This window comes from Macrobrachium nipponense, chromosome 24 (assembly GCF_015104395.2).
Source record: "Macrobrachium nipponense isolate FS-2020 chromosome 24, ASM1510439v2, whole genome shotgun sequence".
Taxonomy (NCBI): domain Eukaryota; kingdom Metazoa; phylum Arthropoda; class Malacostraca; order Decapoda; family Palaemonidae; genus Macrobrachium; species Macrobrachium nipponense.
The window spans coordinates 64,644,464-64,659,818 of NC_061091.1; the positions used below are offsets into that span (position 1 = coordinate 64,644,464).

Sequence of the window (15,355 nt, forward strand, 5' to 3'; positions counted from 1 at the left end):
AAACTAACCACATGCTATTCAGGCGCAAACGGTAGGAAAAAATTAGATTCATATATTATCGTACTCCTGGCACCAAAACGGCGCAAAAAAAAAAAAAAAAAAAAAGATTTTATAGAAAATTTTATGACAATTATTTTATGTATCAGTAAACTTTCAGCTAAATTGAGTCCTAAGCGAGATATTTGCAAAAAACTGTTTTTCGCCGCCGTTTTTCCAAGATGGCGGCCAAATCCGGGGCAGTAGAAGGGTGCAAAATTAATACGTTATTAAGTACCCTACTATACAAAGATAATGAAGCTTGTTCCAGCTTTCCATGAATTTTTTCCTTATTCGGCCTTTTTTCCTCCTCTATTGATTGAGCTATATTATCTTATGTCATCAAAGCGATTATCTTATGTCATCAAAGTGACGTCTGCCGGCCGAATTTGTGCGTGAACTTTATACGCGCTGAGCTTATCGTATTGTTCATATATATAGGCCTATCCTTTTTTTAAATTGTGATGCACTACGTTTATATAATTAGCTGCAGGCACCAGAAGTCGTGTTTATTTCAAGCCAAGCCCCATTTTTAGTATCTTCCTGGTCGTTTTTCATAATTACATTGCTCGTTCTAACTCCTTGCGCTCTCAGAGAGAATTTTGGGCACTATGGCCACAGGAGTTTTCTGTTTTGGTCATCTGTTAATGTCTGGTACGCGGATTCATCGTGGCATGAACGGAGTTTGCTAGGAACATCTTTTTCTTTTCATGGAATATAGACTTAATTGTTACAATGGCCCCTAAACTTTCTTATTTCCGTCCACAGGATAAGTCTAGCAAACAAATAAAAACCACCTTCGAACAGAATTTATCTATTTTGTAAACAATTTGCACTGTGTATAGCAGTTTCAGAGACTATTACCACTTACCACTTATGGAAACTACTTTTATTCATATTACCTGTAAATATTACTTGTCAGGCAGCAAAGCTGTAAATATACAATCGGTTTCTTAAATTGCAGCTTTTAGCGTTCAATGCACGAACCCATTCCAGTCCAGCGAGTTCTTCAAAAGAGTTAATCTGTAATCGATAATATTGTGTTGAATTCCCTCGCCTTCATATTTCACACGCTCACTGGAGATATTGGACCTTTTATTCGAACTAATTGAAGCATTGTTGGAGGTAAATATCTCAATCTTTTGTGCCTCAAACGCATTGTTCACGGATTGGACAAAAGAAACGAACCCTGGACGATTTTAGAACAGTCCAACCCTTTGTAGGAATGTTATTGGAACTTGTCTCTTTCTTTTCTGAAATGTTAGATTAGTGTTCTTTTTCTTCTTATACTGATGATTAAGCAACACGCATAAACATTACTTGATGTGCTGAAGGAATTTAAACCCTCCTGAAAGTGTTGTCGTGTCGTAAAAATAGCTCACAACAGAATTATATAGTTTGAATACTGCGGCCTAGTTTCTGAAGACAGATGTTACAACAATAATTGAAAATGACATAAAGTCCATGTAAACTAAGCTTTCGTAAAATATTCAGCTGTTTATTCACATTCCCTCTGACAATCGCAGGATGAGGAAAGCTATCTTCCCCAGCCTAGCACTCGGAGATGAGTCTATTTGAGAACATATCTCACAAAAGTTGCCTTATCATTAGAATGTTAAAGGCAATCAAAACAAGAGGACGTTCCTTCGGAGTGTTTACTATATACTGTATGAATTTCCTATACTCTGTTTTTTTTTCATCTGTCCATCCGTCTGTGGTGGTCGCGCATGGTAACACTGCGTCCCAGGCTTTAAATAGTTACGCTATGTGTAAGTTTTAGGTAAATAAAAGGATATCTTGGAGTACATTTGCAACTGAAAAGTTTTAATAATTTACTGTATGCGAATTACACCGTTAATATTCGAAATAGGATATTATTTAAAGCCCGGGACGCAGTGTTACCTTGCGCAAACACCACAGGCGGATGGAAGATGGAAAAAAAACAGAGTATAGGTATCTCATTTTGAATCTCGAAGGCACAGAGTTTGATAATAGCTACTAAACGGCCGCCTGGCGCCATAGGCCGACATTGTTTGAACCGTAATATCATCGCTATTTTTCATAGTAGAAGAAAAGTAAGAGCATATTTGGAATTCAGTTTAATGTATTTTCCCCTCTCTATGAATAATAACAAAGCGGTAAGCATGGCCCAGCTAAACACCATCCCCTATAAATATATAATATTATATAATCCGGCTTTGGTCCAGTAGTTTCGCCATCTATAGCGAACATACACATATACATACATGCATAGTCCGACCGTCAGCTTTACATATAAGATTTAATATCCAGTGAAATGATTTTTAAATTTATATAGCTATTAATTCCAAGAGACAGGCATTCAGAAGTAGTCGCCATAGGCCTACAGCCACTCACCCCCTGTTTCGTCCGCCCCAGGTGGGGACAGAGTTGGTAGTGGAACAGGAAGGTAGGGGAGACAGCAGCCAACGAGCTCGTTATCAATAAAAAAAAAAAAATTAATTAATAAATTCCTATACATTTGTCGTCAGCTCGGATGCTCAGGAATGCGAATAGTATTAGTAGTAGCACTATTAACCCTTAAACGCCGGAGCGGTAAATAAAAAAATGACTCCCGTGTGCCGGAGGGGTTTTGAGAGTGAGCGCGTAAGCGGAAAAAATATTTTTTTCAAAAAATCACAGCGCGCTTAGTTTTCAAGATTAAGAGTTCATTTTTGGCTCCTTTTTTCTCATTGCTTGAAGTTTAGTATGCAACCATCAGAAATGAAAAATTATCATTATCATATATAAATAATGCGATATATGATAGCGCAAAAAACGAGATTTCATATATAATTGTATCAAATCGCGCTGTGCGCAAAACGGTTTGAAGGTAACAAGTTACTTTTTTTTTCGTTGTAATTTGTACCACTAAATTTCAATTCATTTTGGTATATAACAAATTGTAAAACACGATAAAAGCAACCACAGAGAAAATATTATCACAAAAGAATAATGCAATGAATTCGTAACGCGCTTACGTAAACACATATTTTTTTCAAAAATTCACCATAAATCTAAATATTGTCCTAGAGACTTCCAATATGTTTCAGAATGAAGACAAATGATTGAATATTACTATACTGTAAGAATATTAGCTTACAAATGCAGTTTTCGACCATATCTGACGAGCTAAAGTTGACCGAATGTCGAATTTTTTATATATATATTTTTTATATGCAATTATTTCGGAAATAAGAAAAGCTACAACTTCAAATATTTTTCGTTTTATTTCTACATGAAATTGCGCACATTTTCATATATAAAACTCTATGAAATGCCTAATATGAAACGGAGCAAATATTCCGAGAATGGGACTTACGCATTTCGGAGATTTGTGGCGGAGAATCCGCGCGCGGAGGGAAGGAAAGTTTTTTTTAAAAAATTCACCATAAATTTAAATATTGTGCTAGAGACTTCGAATTTGTTTCACGATGAAGATAAATGACTGAATATTACTAGACTGTAAGAGTTTTTATATCTTACAATTGCGTTTTCGACCATTTCGGTAGAGTCAAATTTGACCGAACGTGGTTTTTTTTTTCTATTTATCGTGATTTATATGCAAATATTTCGAAAATGAGAATAGCTACAACCCTTCAACTATTTATTGTTGTATTATACATGAAATTGCGCACATTTTCATATATAAAACGTTATGTAACGGCTATTTAAAATTGGTGCAAACATTACCACAATCGCACGTATGATTTTTTCGGAAGAGTTACCGCGCGGACGTAAAGAAAATGTTATTTTTTTCATAAATTCACCATAAATCGAAATATTGTGCTAGAGACTTCCAATTTGTTGCAAAATGAAGGTAAATGCTTGAATATTACTAGAAATATAAGCGTTTTAGCTTACAATTGCGTTTTTTGACCATTTCGGTAGAGTCAAAATTGACCGAAGGTTGAAAATTTGTCACTTATCATTTTTATATGAAAATATTTCAAAATTGATAAAAGCTACAACCATGGGTTGTTTTTAGTTGTATTGTGCATGAAATTGCGCACATTTTCATATATAAAACTTTATGTAACGGCTAATTTAAAATGGTGCAAACATTACCACAATCGCATGTATGGATTATTTTCGGAAGAGTTACCGCGCGGGACGTAAGGAAAAAGGTTTTTTCATAAATTCACCATAATCGAAATATTGTGCTAGAGACTTCCAATTAGTTGCAAATTAAGGTAAATGATTGAATATTACTTAAATATAAGAGTTTTAGCTTACAATTGCGTTTTCGACCATTTCGGTAGAGTCAAAGTTGACCAAAGGTTGAAATGGCACTTATCGTTATTTATATGAAAATATCTTAAAACTGATAAAAGCTACAATTCATGAGTATTTTTTTTTGTTGTATCTACATAAAAATACGCACATATTCATATATAATACTCTATGTAACGGCTAATTTAAAATGGTAAAAAAATTATGTCAAAGTGACGAAATAATTTCCGAGATGTGTCACAGATACTTTTTAGTGCGCAAGAAAGAAATTCGCGCTTGCGCGCCTGCGTAACGATTGTAAACAAAACAACACCTTGATCCGTGAACTCCCAGCATCCCCCAAGGCGCGTGATTCAAGAGTTTTCGGCTGGTAGGCCTAAAAGTATTTTTCGCGAATTTTTAAAAAAACTTTTGTATGTCGACGTAAAAATACGTCCAGTCGGCACCCGAGAGACAAAAAATGTCGACGTAAAATACGTCCAGTCGGCGGTTAAGGGTTAATAGGGAATCATCTTTGCAATGGCTCTAGCCCGTTTCATGGACGATGACAGGAAAACGATCATTTATCGCTTGCAGACTTCTCCATCCAAGACTGCGGACCCTACGCGATTCCGGCCCCAACCGGCTCTACACTGAGCTACAACCTAACGGCGGGGACGACGAATACGCACTTCGCCGTCGTCCACAAATGCACCGGCCAGAAGATCTGGATCTCCGGGAAGACTATGGGTGGCCTGGCTCAGTGCATTAACGGAACGTGGACACCCATCACCGATTCGTGCATGGAAGGTAGCCCACTCTCCATTATTGGGGGCGAAAATTGTTTAAATAAATGACTCGTTGCATTGCATCTGTATATATATAGTAAGTGACCTATTGAGCCTCCTTTATGGCAGATTTTTTTTTTTGCTTTTTCGCAGACTGTAATCCCGTAGTACGAGACTGCTCTGAGATCGTCCAGTACAGCAACGTATCGGGCTTCTTCACAGTCGCTCCCGATGGAAGTACTACGTCAAATTGTGTACTGGTGAGTACACAATCCAACTCCTCTTCTTCTGTATTCTTTCATTGGAGCTGACCTGTAAAAAAAGGTCCTGGTTCCTGGTTCCTTAGCGCTCACTCTACAAACACAGTTGCGGGCACTTTACACTGTTTATGAGGTGCAGAGCTTTATTCCCTTAATTCTTTACTTTAATTATTTAGTGTAACTTTACTTTATGTTACTCCAAACTGTTTATGTTAATTCATCTCTATTATCCTTTTTTTGCAACAAAATTCGCCCGTTGTATTGGGTCTTCTTCTTCTTATAAAATTAGTAACCTCGCCATTGCGTTAGTAGTACTATACAGTTACTAAACAACGTCAGCTGATCATTTTTACCGGTTTGCACGAAAGTCATATTTTGGCATTGCAGCATTGATGGTCAGTGACGTTAAAGATAAGCAGCTTACAAAAACTTGATAGATTTTGAAGAATATAATAACAATAACAAAATACACTTCACAAAAAGTGAAGTGTATTTTGTGAACTCATATATATATATATATATATATATATATATAATATATATATATATATATATATATATATACATACTATACATATATATATATAATTACTGTTCTTAACTTAACTTATAATGAATGATTAATAATGAATAACAATGACATGCAAAAGTCGTGTCTCTTAGAAAAAAGAGTAAAATATGAGCTGAAGTGTTTTCGGCGCCATCGAGGTTGCTGTACGGCGTATAAATAATCAAGACCACCGAAAATACCTCTATCTTTCGGTGGTCTTGGTATAATGCTGTATGAGCCAGGGCCCATGAAACTTTAAACCACGCCCAGGTTGTAGCCTGCCCTGTATCGTTGCCAAACGCACGATGTTGGCGAACGTTAACCTTAAATCAAATAAAGACTATATACTGAGGCTAGAGGGCTGCAATGTGGTATGTTTCTTGATCGGAGGGTGGATGATCAACACACCAATTCGCAGCTCTCTGGCCTCAGCAGTTTTAAAGCTTGAATCATTTTTGCCGCAATTTCCGAAACAGGTGTGGTGCGACCTAGCGGACAGCAAGTACCCTGGCGGCGGGGGCTGGACTCTGCTGATGAAGGCGGTGGCCGGAAACACGGTGTTCCAGAATCTGTCCGCCGAAAGCTACCGCGAACCCATCAACGCACCGGAGGACGACAACTACTTCTTAGGTAAATTGATTAACCTGTATCTTCCTTTTTAACGAACGGATCTCTCCTTTCTGTATTTCTCTTTTACCTTTCGCTTACTTCGTCATGAACACAACATCTTTGGAAGCCCGGATTTCAAGCCAGTGGCCCCTTTGGTGGGGTTTTTCCATATGAATAGGGTTCATCTTCTGAATAATAATAATAATAATAATAATAATTAAGCTACACGTCTTCTGCGATTTCGTGAGGTCTCTTTCACATTGCTGGTAACCAATTTGAATAGTAGTAGTAGGGATATGCCTTTGAAACGGCTTGAATGAATGAGCAGGTTTCGAATAGGACTATAATAGTATAGTAGTAGTAGTAGTAGTAGTGGGGATTTTCCTATGAAACGGCTCTAGCCCATTTCATTTTAGTTCCGTTTCAATATCTTTTCGTTGTGCAATCGACTGATGGTGAATGTGCGTGAGATTCTTTATATCTAGCCTTTATTTATTTATAATTCTTACTCAAACGCAATTAAAATCTACAGGTTTCAACACACTGCTGAAAATGAACTGGAACGGAAGTAGCATCCAGAGACCCCTAGTACTACAGGTAAGTGTGCGCTGCACTGGTTCGGTGACTGGCTACTGGTTCCTAATTCCTGAACTTTTTTTTTCTTTTTTTTTTAAGTTTTCCTGTCCCCCCCTTTTTTTATTTATTTATTTTTTTTTTCGTATAGTTAATCCATTCTTCAAAATGACACTGACTTCCCTTGACAATTGGATTTATCATCCCGTGTCTGTTTTCCATGGCTCAATCACGGTCTGGACCGTGGGCTCAATAATCTCGCGTATACATAGTACTACATAACAGAGTCAAAATATAGCACATACATTGTCTAACGTCTTTCTTTGATGTAGGCCTACTCCTTTCCAGATCATTATGACAAGGGGAGGCTACCTGTACGAAGCCTCTTACGACAATTTCGTCATAAATCCAGATTTCTCTCTACTGAGTGTTGGGAAAGCCTTCGGAAGCGCTTGTATGTATCTATAGGCTTAGTACTGCCCAGAGACATTTTGTTTGTTAAATTAGATAAAATATATGTTCGGAGATTAAAAATATCTTTTCCTTTAATATGGAAGCATATTTTCTTAATTCTCGTCTTTAGGGAACTACCTGGATGACCACGTTGGCTATCCTTTTCGGAAACCCGAGAACAAAAGCGCCTGGTGGGCGCCTACTGACCCAGTTCTTCTCGAAAGGGCGTATGCCAACTGGGTATGTGACTTAAAAAGCTCTCTCTCTCTCTCTCTCTCTCTCTCTCTCTCTCTCTCTCTCTCAGATTTCTGCTAATTTTCTTTTATTCTCATTTTCGATCCGTTACGAAATGATAAAAAGAAAACCTTTGATAAGAAACTAAAGTAAAGACAATGAAGAATCAATAAATAAATCGTTGTGGTGAAAATAAATGCGAGATCTTTTGTATAGGTTCTGTAGATGTTTTTGTTGACGTCGTTCTTCTTCTTCTTCTCCCTCATGAAGACTTGGCTCACTGACCCGGGTCTTCGCTGGAAATTCTGGAGCACCGAGGCCATCACCAGCGTGAAGATACGATTCAGGCCTCTCTCTTACGACAGAGGTTAGCGTACCGCTGACAGTTTTGTCGTAATTAGGACGATTTCATCTCATCCGTTGTTCATGTTTTGTCATCTTAGACCCATTCGTTTAATAGTTCATCACTCTTGAAAAGATTCTAATTATTTATTCAAGGATATCGCAAATATGAACCTTGAAATATCTTTTCTTCACGCAGTGGTCAGTTGTCCATTCGGCGTTGACATGTCTGGGAAATCTGCCTACTACCCACTGGAGAGAGTCCCTGGCAAACGGTTCACGTTCTCCTGCTGGGAGCCTTTCCACTCCATGAAGGGTCCGGGAGGCGTCCTCTACACATCCGGGACTGTGGACTGCCTGCCAGGTCCCGCAGGTGGAAGTTACCCGACGTGGAATGAAACGCTCAATCTCCCTTGCGAACGTAAGTCGTTCGTTCTTTTCTGAGTGCTGTCAGTGCACCTTACGCGCTGCACTGCAGGCATTAATTACTTGAGATTCTTTGCAGTGTCCCTTCTGCCCCTAGATGCAATCCATTGCATCCCTTTTATTGTACCCCCTCCGTTCATAAACTCTTTCTTCCATCTTACTTTCCATTTACTCCTGACAGTTGTTTCATAGTGCAACTGCTTTGAGGTTTACCGTCTGTAACACCTTTAAAAAAAATGTTCTACTCTCATTTTCCCTTCCAGCGCTGAATGACCTCATAGGCCTAAATTATTATATTGCATCTTAGTGTCATATTGTTATATAATTTGGTCATAACCAACTACAAATGGAGACTCATTCGTTGCGTCTTTCGACAGTCAACTGTCCAGCTTCCTTCATCAAGTCAAGCTACCAAGAATCCTGCTACAATTTCACTAATTCTGCTCAGCTGAAGTTTGGTTTCGTCAGTGGGGCTCTCACGTGAGTATGAAAGCGGCTGATTTCATTTTGCTATCTATAGTCTCAATTGCAGTTTCAATATATTATTTGCACGTGAATTCCTTTCTTCATCTCTCTATCTAATTATTTTCACCGTTAGAAGAACCTGGCAAGAGTTAAAACGAGGCAGTAACTAAAAATTCAACGGTACAAGGAATAATCCAAATTCAACTCTTTTAGACGCCAAGGCCGTGTTTAAACTCATGGCCGGGCCAGAAATAGCAAATGGAATCAGAATTCAATCTATTGATTTCTGATCCTAATCAGGTCCTATTGCCCTTTCTACAAGTACCAGCCACTTAATGTTTATTTTAAGCATCAAAACGTGGCACTTTAGGTGACAGAGGTGCCAACCTGAATAACTACCATAGTTAATGAAATCGACAGCGTCAAGTGTGGCGTGGCGTGAGGAACATCAAGTAATGTTCATAAATAAAATTATATTTAGCTCCCAAATTATATGAAATGAACAACAGCAATGATTTAAACCCATTATCCTTAATGGGTTTTATCCATTAATGGCATGGCTAAGTGGCAGAAAATTAGTTACGATCGATTGGGGGGATAATAAACTCGATGTGAAAAATATAATGCTTCTTGGAAGTAGTGTAAAGGCTCCCATACACGCACGCACACACATGCACATATTTGATGAATATATTCTTTATTTTTTGCATATTTGATCTAGTTTCCCTTAATTGAGTCAAATAATAATGATAAGATAGAAGGAGAAAACAGTAATCGCGTTAAAACAAGGCGCGTTCTCATCTGTTCCAAAACAGGTGTGCCAAAATGAACGCATCCATGGCCTTCATCGGCAACGTGGTGGAGTTTGGATCTGCGACCTGGGAACTTCTTACTATACTGCTTATAATTACAGGTACAAGAAGCTATTTATTATCGGTGTTGTTGTTCCGTTAAGATAGTTTTATTATAGTATTCGTATACTGGTGAACAAAACTGTTAATGGACATTTTTTATATATATCCACGAAAATACTTGAATATCCTTCTGCCTTTTCAGAGGTGGAAGCAATATCACCAACCCGCTCCCAACGTTCCTGAACTGCAGTCAAAACTGCTCGGTAATTTTTTTTTCTTCTTCTTTTTTATCCTGAACAGGAGTAGAGGAAAAGACCCCATATAGACTCCACTTTTCTAGCCCGCCCCCCGCCCCCCACCCCCCAACCCCCCCAAGGGGCGTGGCTACCCCCCTCCCCCCTCCTGATTGGCTCATGTACGTACGTGAGGCCTAAAAAGGGGCGGGGCAACCCCCAAAACCCCCAAAAGGGGCCCAAAAGGGCGTGGCCACCCCGACCCCATATAGACTCCACTTGTCTGGGGGGTGTGGCCACCCTGACCCCATATAGACTCCACTATTCTGGGGGGGCGTGGTCCACCCCTGACCCCAAATTGACTCCATTTGTATTATAAGCTCATGTACGTACATGAGCTCATAATTGACTCCATATGAATGATAAGTTCATGATACGTACATGAGCTCATAATTGACTCCATTTGTCTTACAAGCTCATGTACGTACATGAGCTCATATTAGGGGGGCGTGGCCTCCCCTAACCCCAAATCGACTCCACTTTTCTACCCCTAACCCCCCCCCTGTGACGTCACATAACATAAGGGAATAAAACCATCCTTTCAACCCTCCACTATTCTGGGGGGCGTGGCCACCCCTGACCCAAATTGACTCCATTTGTGTACAAGCTCATGTACGTACATGGGCTCATAGGGGGGGGGTTAGCGGCCTCCCCTAACCCCAAATCGACTCCACCTTCCTACCCCCCTGTGACGTCACGTAACTCTAAGGGAATAAAACCATTCTTTCAACCCCTGACATACCCCTGTGACGTCACGTAACTCTCCGGGAATAAAAACCGACATTTCAAGCCCTCACCCCAAATTGACTCCACCTTTCCTACCCCCTGTGACGTCACGTAACTCTCCGGGAATAAAAACCAACATTTCAACCCCCACCCCAAATTGACTCCACTATTCTACCATGTGACGTCACGTAACTCTCTGGGAATAAAACCATTCTTTCAACCCCTGACCCCAAATTGACTCCACCTTTCCTACCCCTGTGACGTCACGTAACTCTACGGGAATAAAAACAACATTTCAACCCCTCACCCCAAATTGACTCCACTATTCTACCACTGTGACGTCACGTAACTCTCTGGGAATAAAACCATTCTTTCAACCCCCGACCCCAAATTGACTCCACCTTTCCTACCCCCTGTGACGTCACGTAACTCTCCGGGAATAAAAACCAACATTTCAACCCCATCACCCCAAATTTGACTCCACTATTCTACCCCTGTGACGTCACATAACTCTCTGGGAATAAAACCATTCTTTCAACCCCTGACCCCAAATTGACTCCACCTTTCCTACCCCTGTGACGTCACATAACTCAGGGAATAAAAACCAACATTTCAACCCCCCCCCCACCCCAAATTGACTCCACTTTTCTACCCCTGTGATGTCAAGTAACTCTACGGAATAAAACTTGACCCCACCTGACCCCAAATAGACTCAGTTCACTGTTTTTTGCGACTCATGTCCCCTTTAATTGTTTTCAAAGTAACCGGGACGTTTACCTCATCCTCCTCCTTTAAAATCTCTAAATTTATATATGCACATTGCGAATATACTCTCTCTCCCTCCCTCCCCTCCCTCCCTCCCTCCCTCCCTCCCTCCCTCTCTCTCTCAGCCGTTACATTTTGTTTTATATATATACACAGCTGCTTAGATATTCAGAGTATCATGATAAAAGGATATTGGCGACTGACTTCATCCACATGTGATATCTCCCCCAATAATCATATCAGAGTCAATGTTATCTGATGATGAATCACGCACACACACACACATATGAAGAAAACGAGACCTTATCGCCATATTTGCCCAGCTGACTTCACGCCAACGTGAAATTTTATTTTTCATCAGAATTTGAGTCATAATCTAGGTGGCGAACACAAGGACAAAGGTACACATTTCAATTTTGTTTATTTATTATACAGAGTTTGAAAGAGGTTGAAAAATCAAATTACAGACGGAATTGTTATTTTATATTTATAAACCAATCCTAAATACAGGGGAATGAATTAATATTCCATACAAATACATACATTAGAAAAAAAACTGTACAAACACAGAACGCGATAATATGCGCATTCGCTTTTTCTTTTTCAAAAACAATACTTCAACGAAACATACTACGGCTACTATATATTTTCTAACCTGTTCCTTCACATCACAGCCCTTAGTATATACCACAAAACATCTTCTCCAGCACTTTCCCGACCGTGTATCGAAGACGACGACGTTTCATCTAACACCTCAAAGCTTTTAAATTTAGCTAACAAGTTTCACTAACTTGTACGAAGAGGTTGATGAAGCCATGGCGAGAGTTCACGTCTTGATGTGACAATCCTTCAAGTCATCCACAGCATGACTCATTTTATCAAAATCAGTATCACGTGACTAAACAGCTCCGATATCATTGTTCCTAAAATGTTAATAAGCCACCCACACACTCGCCATCTTGTTTTTCGCATGTCCCGCCCTCTTCCCACCCCTTACCTCCTCCTCCTCCTCCTCCTCTTCTCCTCCTCCCTTTTTCCCCATATTTCGCCACGTTTCGATTTGCTTTTTAATGGCTATATTCCTAACATCCAATCTTTAACCCCCGCCATTTCAATGAAGTAGCGATAATTCGAAATATTATCAACGTGGGTTTTTTTATTCCCTTGAAACTTCTAAATTCTCGAGCTATATCTAAAATATTATAACCTGCGAGCGGATGAGTTAAATCTCCTTCTTCATTCCATTCAACCGTGTTAGAATCTTGTAAGTGCTTAACAAAAGCCGTAACGTATGACTTTTGGGGTTCTTTAAAAAATATTGGAATAATACCTGTTAAATCGGGATTGCTCTTTTTGCGAGTCATGTCCCCTTTAATTGTTTTCAATGTAATGGGGGCGTTTACCACCTCCTCCCCTCCAGTCACTGCACCTACATTTTCTATAGGAGGGGGGGGAGGAGGAGGAGGAGGAGGTCCCGCTGAACGATATAGCCGGATAGGTGGTTTTTGGATATTAAGGGAGACGTGTCCGCTACTACTAACAGCTGCCGTATCCAACTTGCCAGTACCCTCTAGGTTATTAATATCACCATCAACAAACCTCTTTTCTATTCATTAACCTCTCATAGGTAATGGCAGGGATAACGTAAAACTCCTTCATTCAATTAAAAAGACTCCCTACCAAACTGCAGCAATAGGCAATAAAACCGATAGAATAGTCCCCCCTTTACGACTTTTCAGTATATTTTTCTTCTTAGATATGGACGTTGTTTTCAAGGACACAGATGAATTTCTCGTCTACAATTTCTTAAGTGTTTAATAAACTTCTTATCTTGAGTTAGATTACCACAAAGAAAATTTCTAAAAATTTCCGAGAGAGTAGACACCAAACCACCGTTTAAGATGGGAATAACTTTACTTCTTTCACTGGGTGATAAACCAGAGATGAATAAAATAAAGTTTTTATTTTTACGTATTAAAGGTTGCTTACGGTTCATATCCGTACAATTTGAGACTCATCAACCCAGGAATTGAATTGACTCGGATAACCTTTCCAATGAACGTAATTATTGAGTTTTTATTATCTTTCCTCCTCCTCCCAGAATAGTGATATCATACGTTTCTGGTAGATTTGTGCGAATTAATTCTTCACGATAAAAATACGCCCTTTATTTCTTCACCCGCTAAATCTTCCAAGAAGTATACGACCGGATTTTGCCTTGTATCCACTTTTCGGATTTTAAAAATTTCCAGAGTATTTTGAATTGTATATCCCTCCTAAAAATTGCGTTGCGACGCTCATCGGCAATACGTACAAACGTCTCCAACATTCAAGAGCGAAATGGCGGGAGGATTAACGAGAACAGCTTTTTATATCATGCTCGAGAATTGACGTTCAATGTCATCTCTATCCGTTAATGCGTGAAACCTCTTGCGGGGTGCGACCCAAACTTCTATGGGGGGTATGATTATAACTCTGAACAATGTCGCGCAAAGACGTTAATGTATTTTAAGGTATTCTTATGTGTGAGATATATATATACGACCCTTAATAGTCCCTTATGACTCTTTCAGCTATAGAGGATTTTTATTTCTCTCGAATAAACGCTATATAATTTTATATTTTTACTATCTAGATATTCCCTGACGTGTTTGTTATAATATTCCCTACCCTCATCGCTATTCAAACGTGAAATTCCCAAAAATTCGGTAGATTCGATAACCTTCTTCAAAAGCGCGACGCATAGTAACACCATCCTTCTTTTTCAAGGGAACAATTTGTAGATATCTGGAAAACACGTCAATAAACGACTAGCAAATATTTTAAACCCATTATTATACCGAGCTAATTTGGACATATCAGCTAAATCGGTGGTGCTCGCTATTACTCTCGGTTTGGGTGATATGATTTTTCTTGCTGGGGAATTTTTTCGAGTGACTTTATGCAGTGTGTAAGACTTTTGCCCACGTAAGAATTCTTTAACATTTTCACGAGTAATTTGGCTATTCAGATTTTTCGCTACTCTGAATAAAGAGTCCACCCCGCTGAAACTACCCACACCCCGTGCATCTCCGTACAAAGTTTTTATTTGCAGTTTTATCCGTTCTTTATCCATATTGGTAAGCTATTTGATATTCCGTTTCACCCAGAATATTAGTTCGGAGCTGTAACAGTTCAGGTGTTGACGGAGCGAAGTCTACTAACAAATAACCGTAGCGGTTACGTGATAGGGCCTTTTTATAATATGTGCTGAAAAGGCTGAAGCTTTTTGACGGCCGAATAACTGCCGACCTAAAGTTTCAATTTGACTAAAATCACGATTTTTCATTAGAATATAATGTGAGGCAATTCAAGCTATACTTCTACTAAACTTGCCCGAATTAAACATATTCTGCGTTATGAATATAACTGAAATAGATGAATGACGTCCCGCTGTGAAGGCGTTGGTGACAAATTTATTATCACTGGCATCAAGGAAGCAATCATCGAGTATGAATAATAGACCTTTATTAACCCCCGTCTGCCCCTTTTCAGTGTAATCAAAGGGATTTAAAATTTCTTTGGATACTTTAAATTTGGGACCTATTGAGGGATGCGTTTCGAGGGGGTGTTCAGATACCCCGCAATATAAAATGTATTGGAAATGCGTTTCATAGAGTTCAATGATTTTTTGACATAGGACTGACTTGCCACTGTTACTAAACCCCGCGATGATAATACGAGCGGGATTAGCGAACGGGTCTAACAACTG

General features: G+C 39.2%; 2 protein-coding genes across 2 annotated transcripts in view; one reads left to right on the plus strand and one right to left on the minus strand.

The window, feature by feature from the left end:
• The window catches only part of LOC135205693 (protein sel-1 homolog 1-like), a 337,811-nt gene that overhangs the window by 303,944 nt on the left and 18,512 nt on the right, over positions 1–15,355 (minus strand). The window lies entirely within an intron of this gene.
• The window catches only part of LOC135205573 (uncharacterized), a 41,649-nt gene that overhangs the window by 11,644 nt on the left and 14,650 nt on the right, over positions 1–15,355 (plus strand). The window contains exons 3-13 of the mRNA XM_064236340.1: positions 4,864–5,076; positions 5,208–5,314; positions 6,341–6,494; positions 7,006–7,070; positions 7,395–7,500; positions 7,630–7,739; positions 8,004–8,100; positions 8,275–8,496; positions 8,879–8,981; positions 9,782–9,879; positions 10,023–10,083. Coding sequence (XP_064092410.1) covers positions 4,864–5,076; positions 5,208–5,314; positions 6,341–6,494; positions 7,006–7,070; positions 7,395–7,500; positions 7,630–7,739; positions 8,004–8,100; positions 8,275–8,496; positions 8,879–8,981; positions 9,782–9,879; positions 10,023–10,063 — 1,316 coding nt within the window. The 3' untranslated portion in view covers positions 10,064–10,083. The remainder of the gene's footprint in view (positions 1–4,863; positions 5,077–5,207; positions 5,315–6,340; positions 6,495–7,005; positions 7,071–7,394; positions 7,501–7,629; positions 7,740–8,003; positions 8,101–8,274; positions 8,497–8,878; positions 8,982–9,781; positions 9,880–10,022; positions 10,084–15,355) is intronic.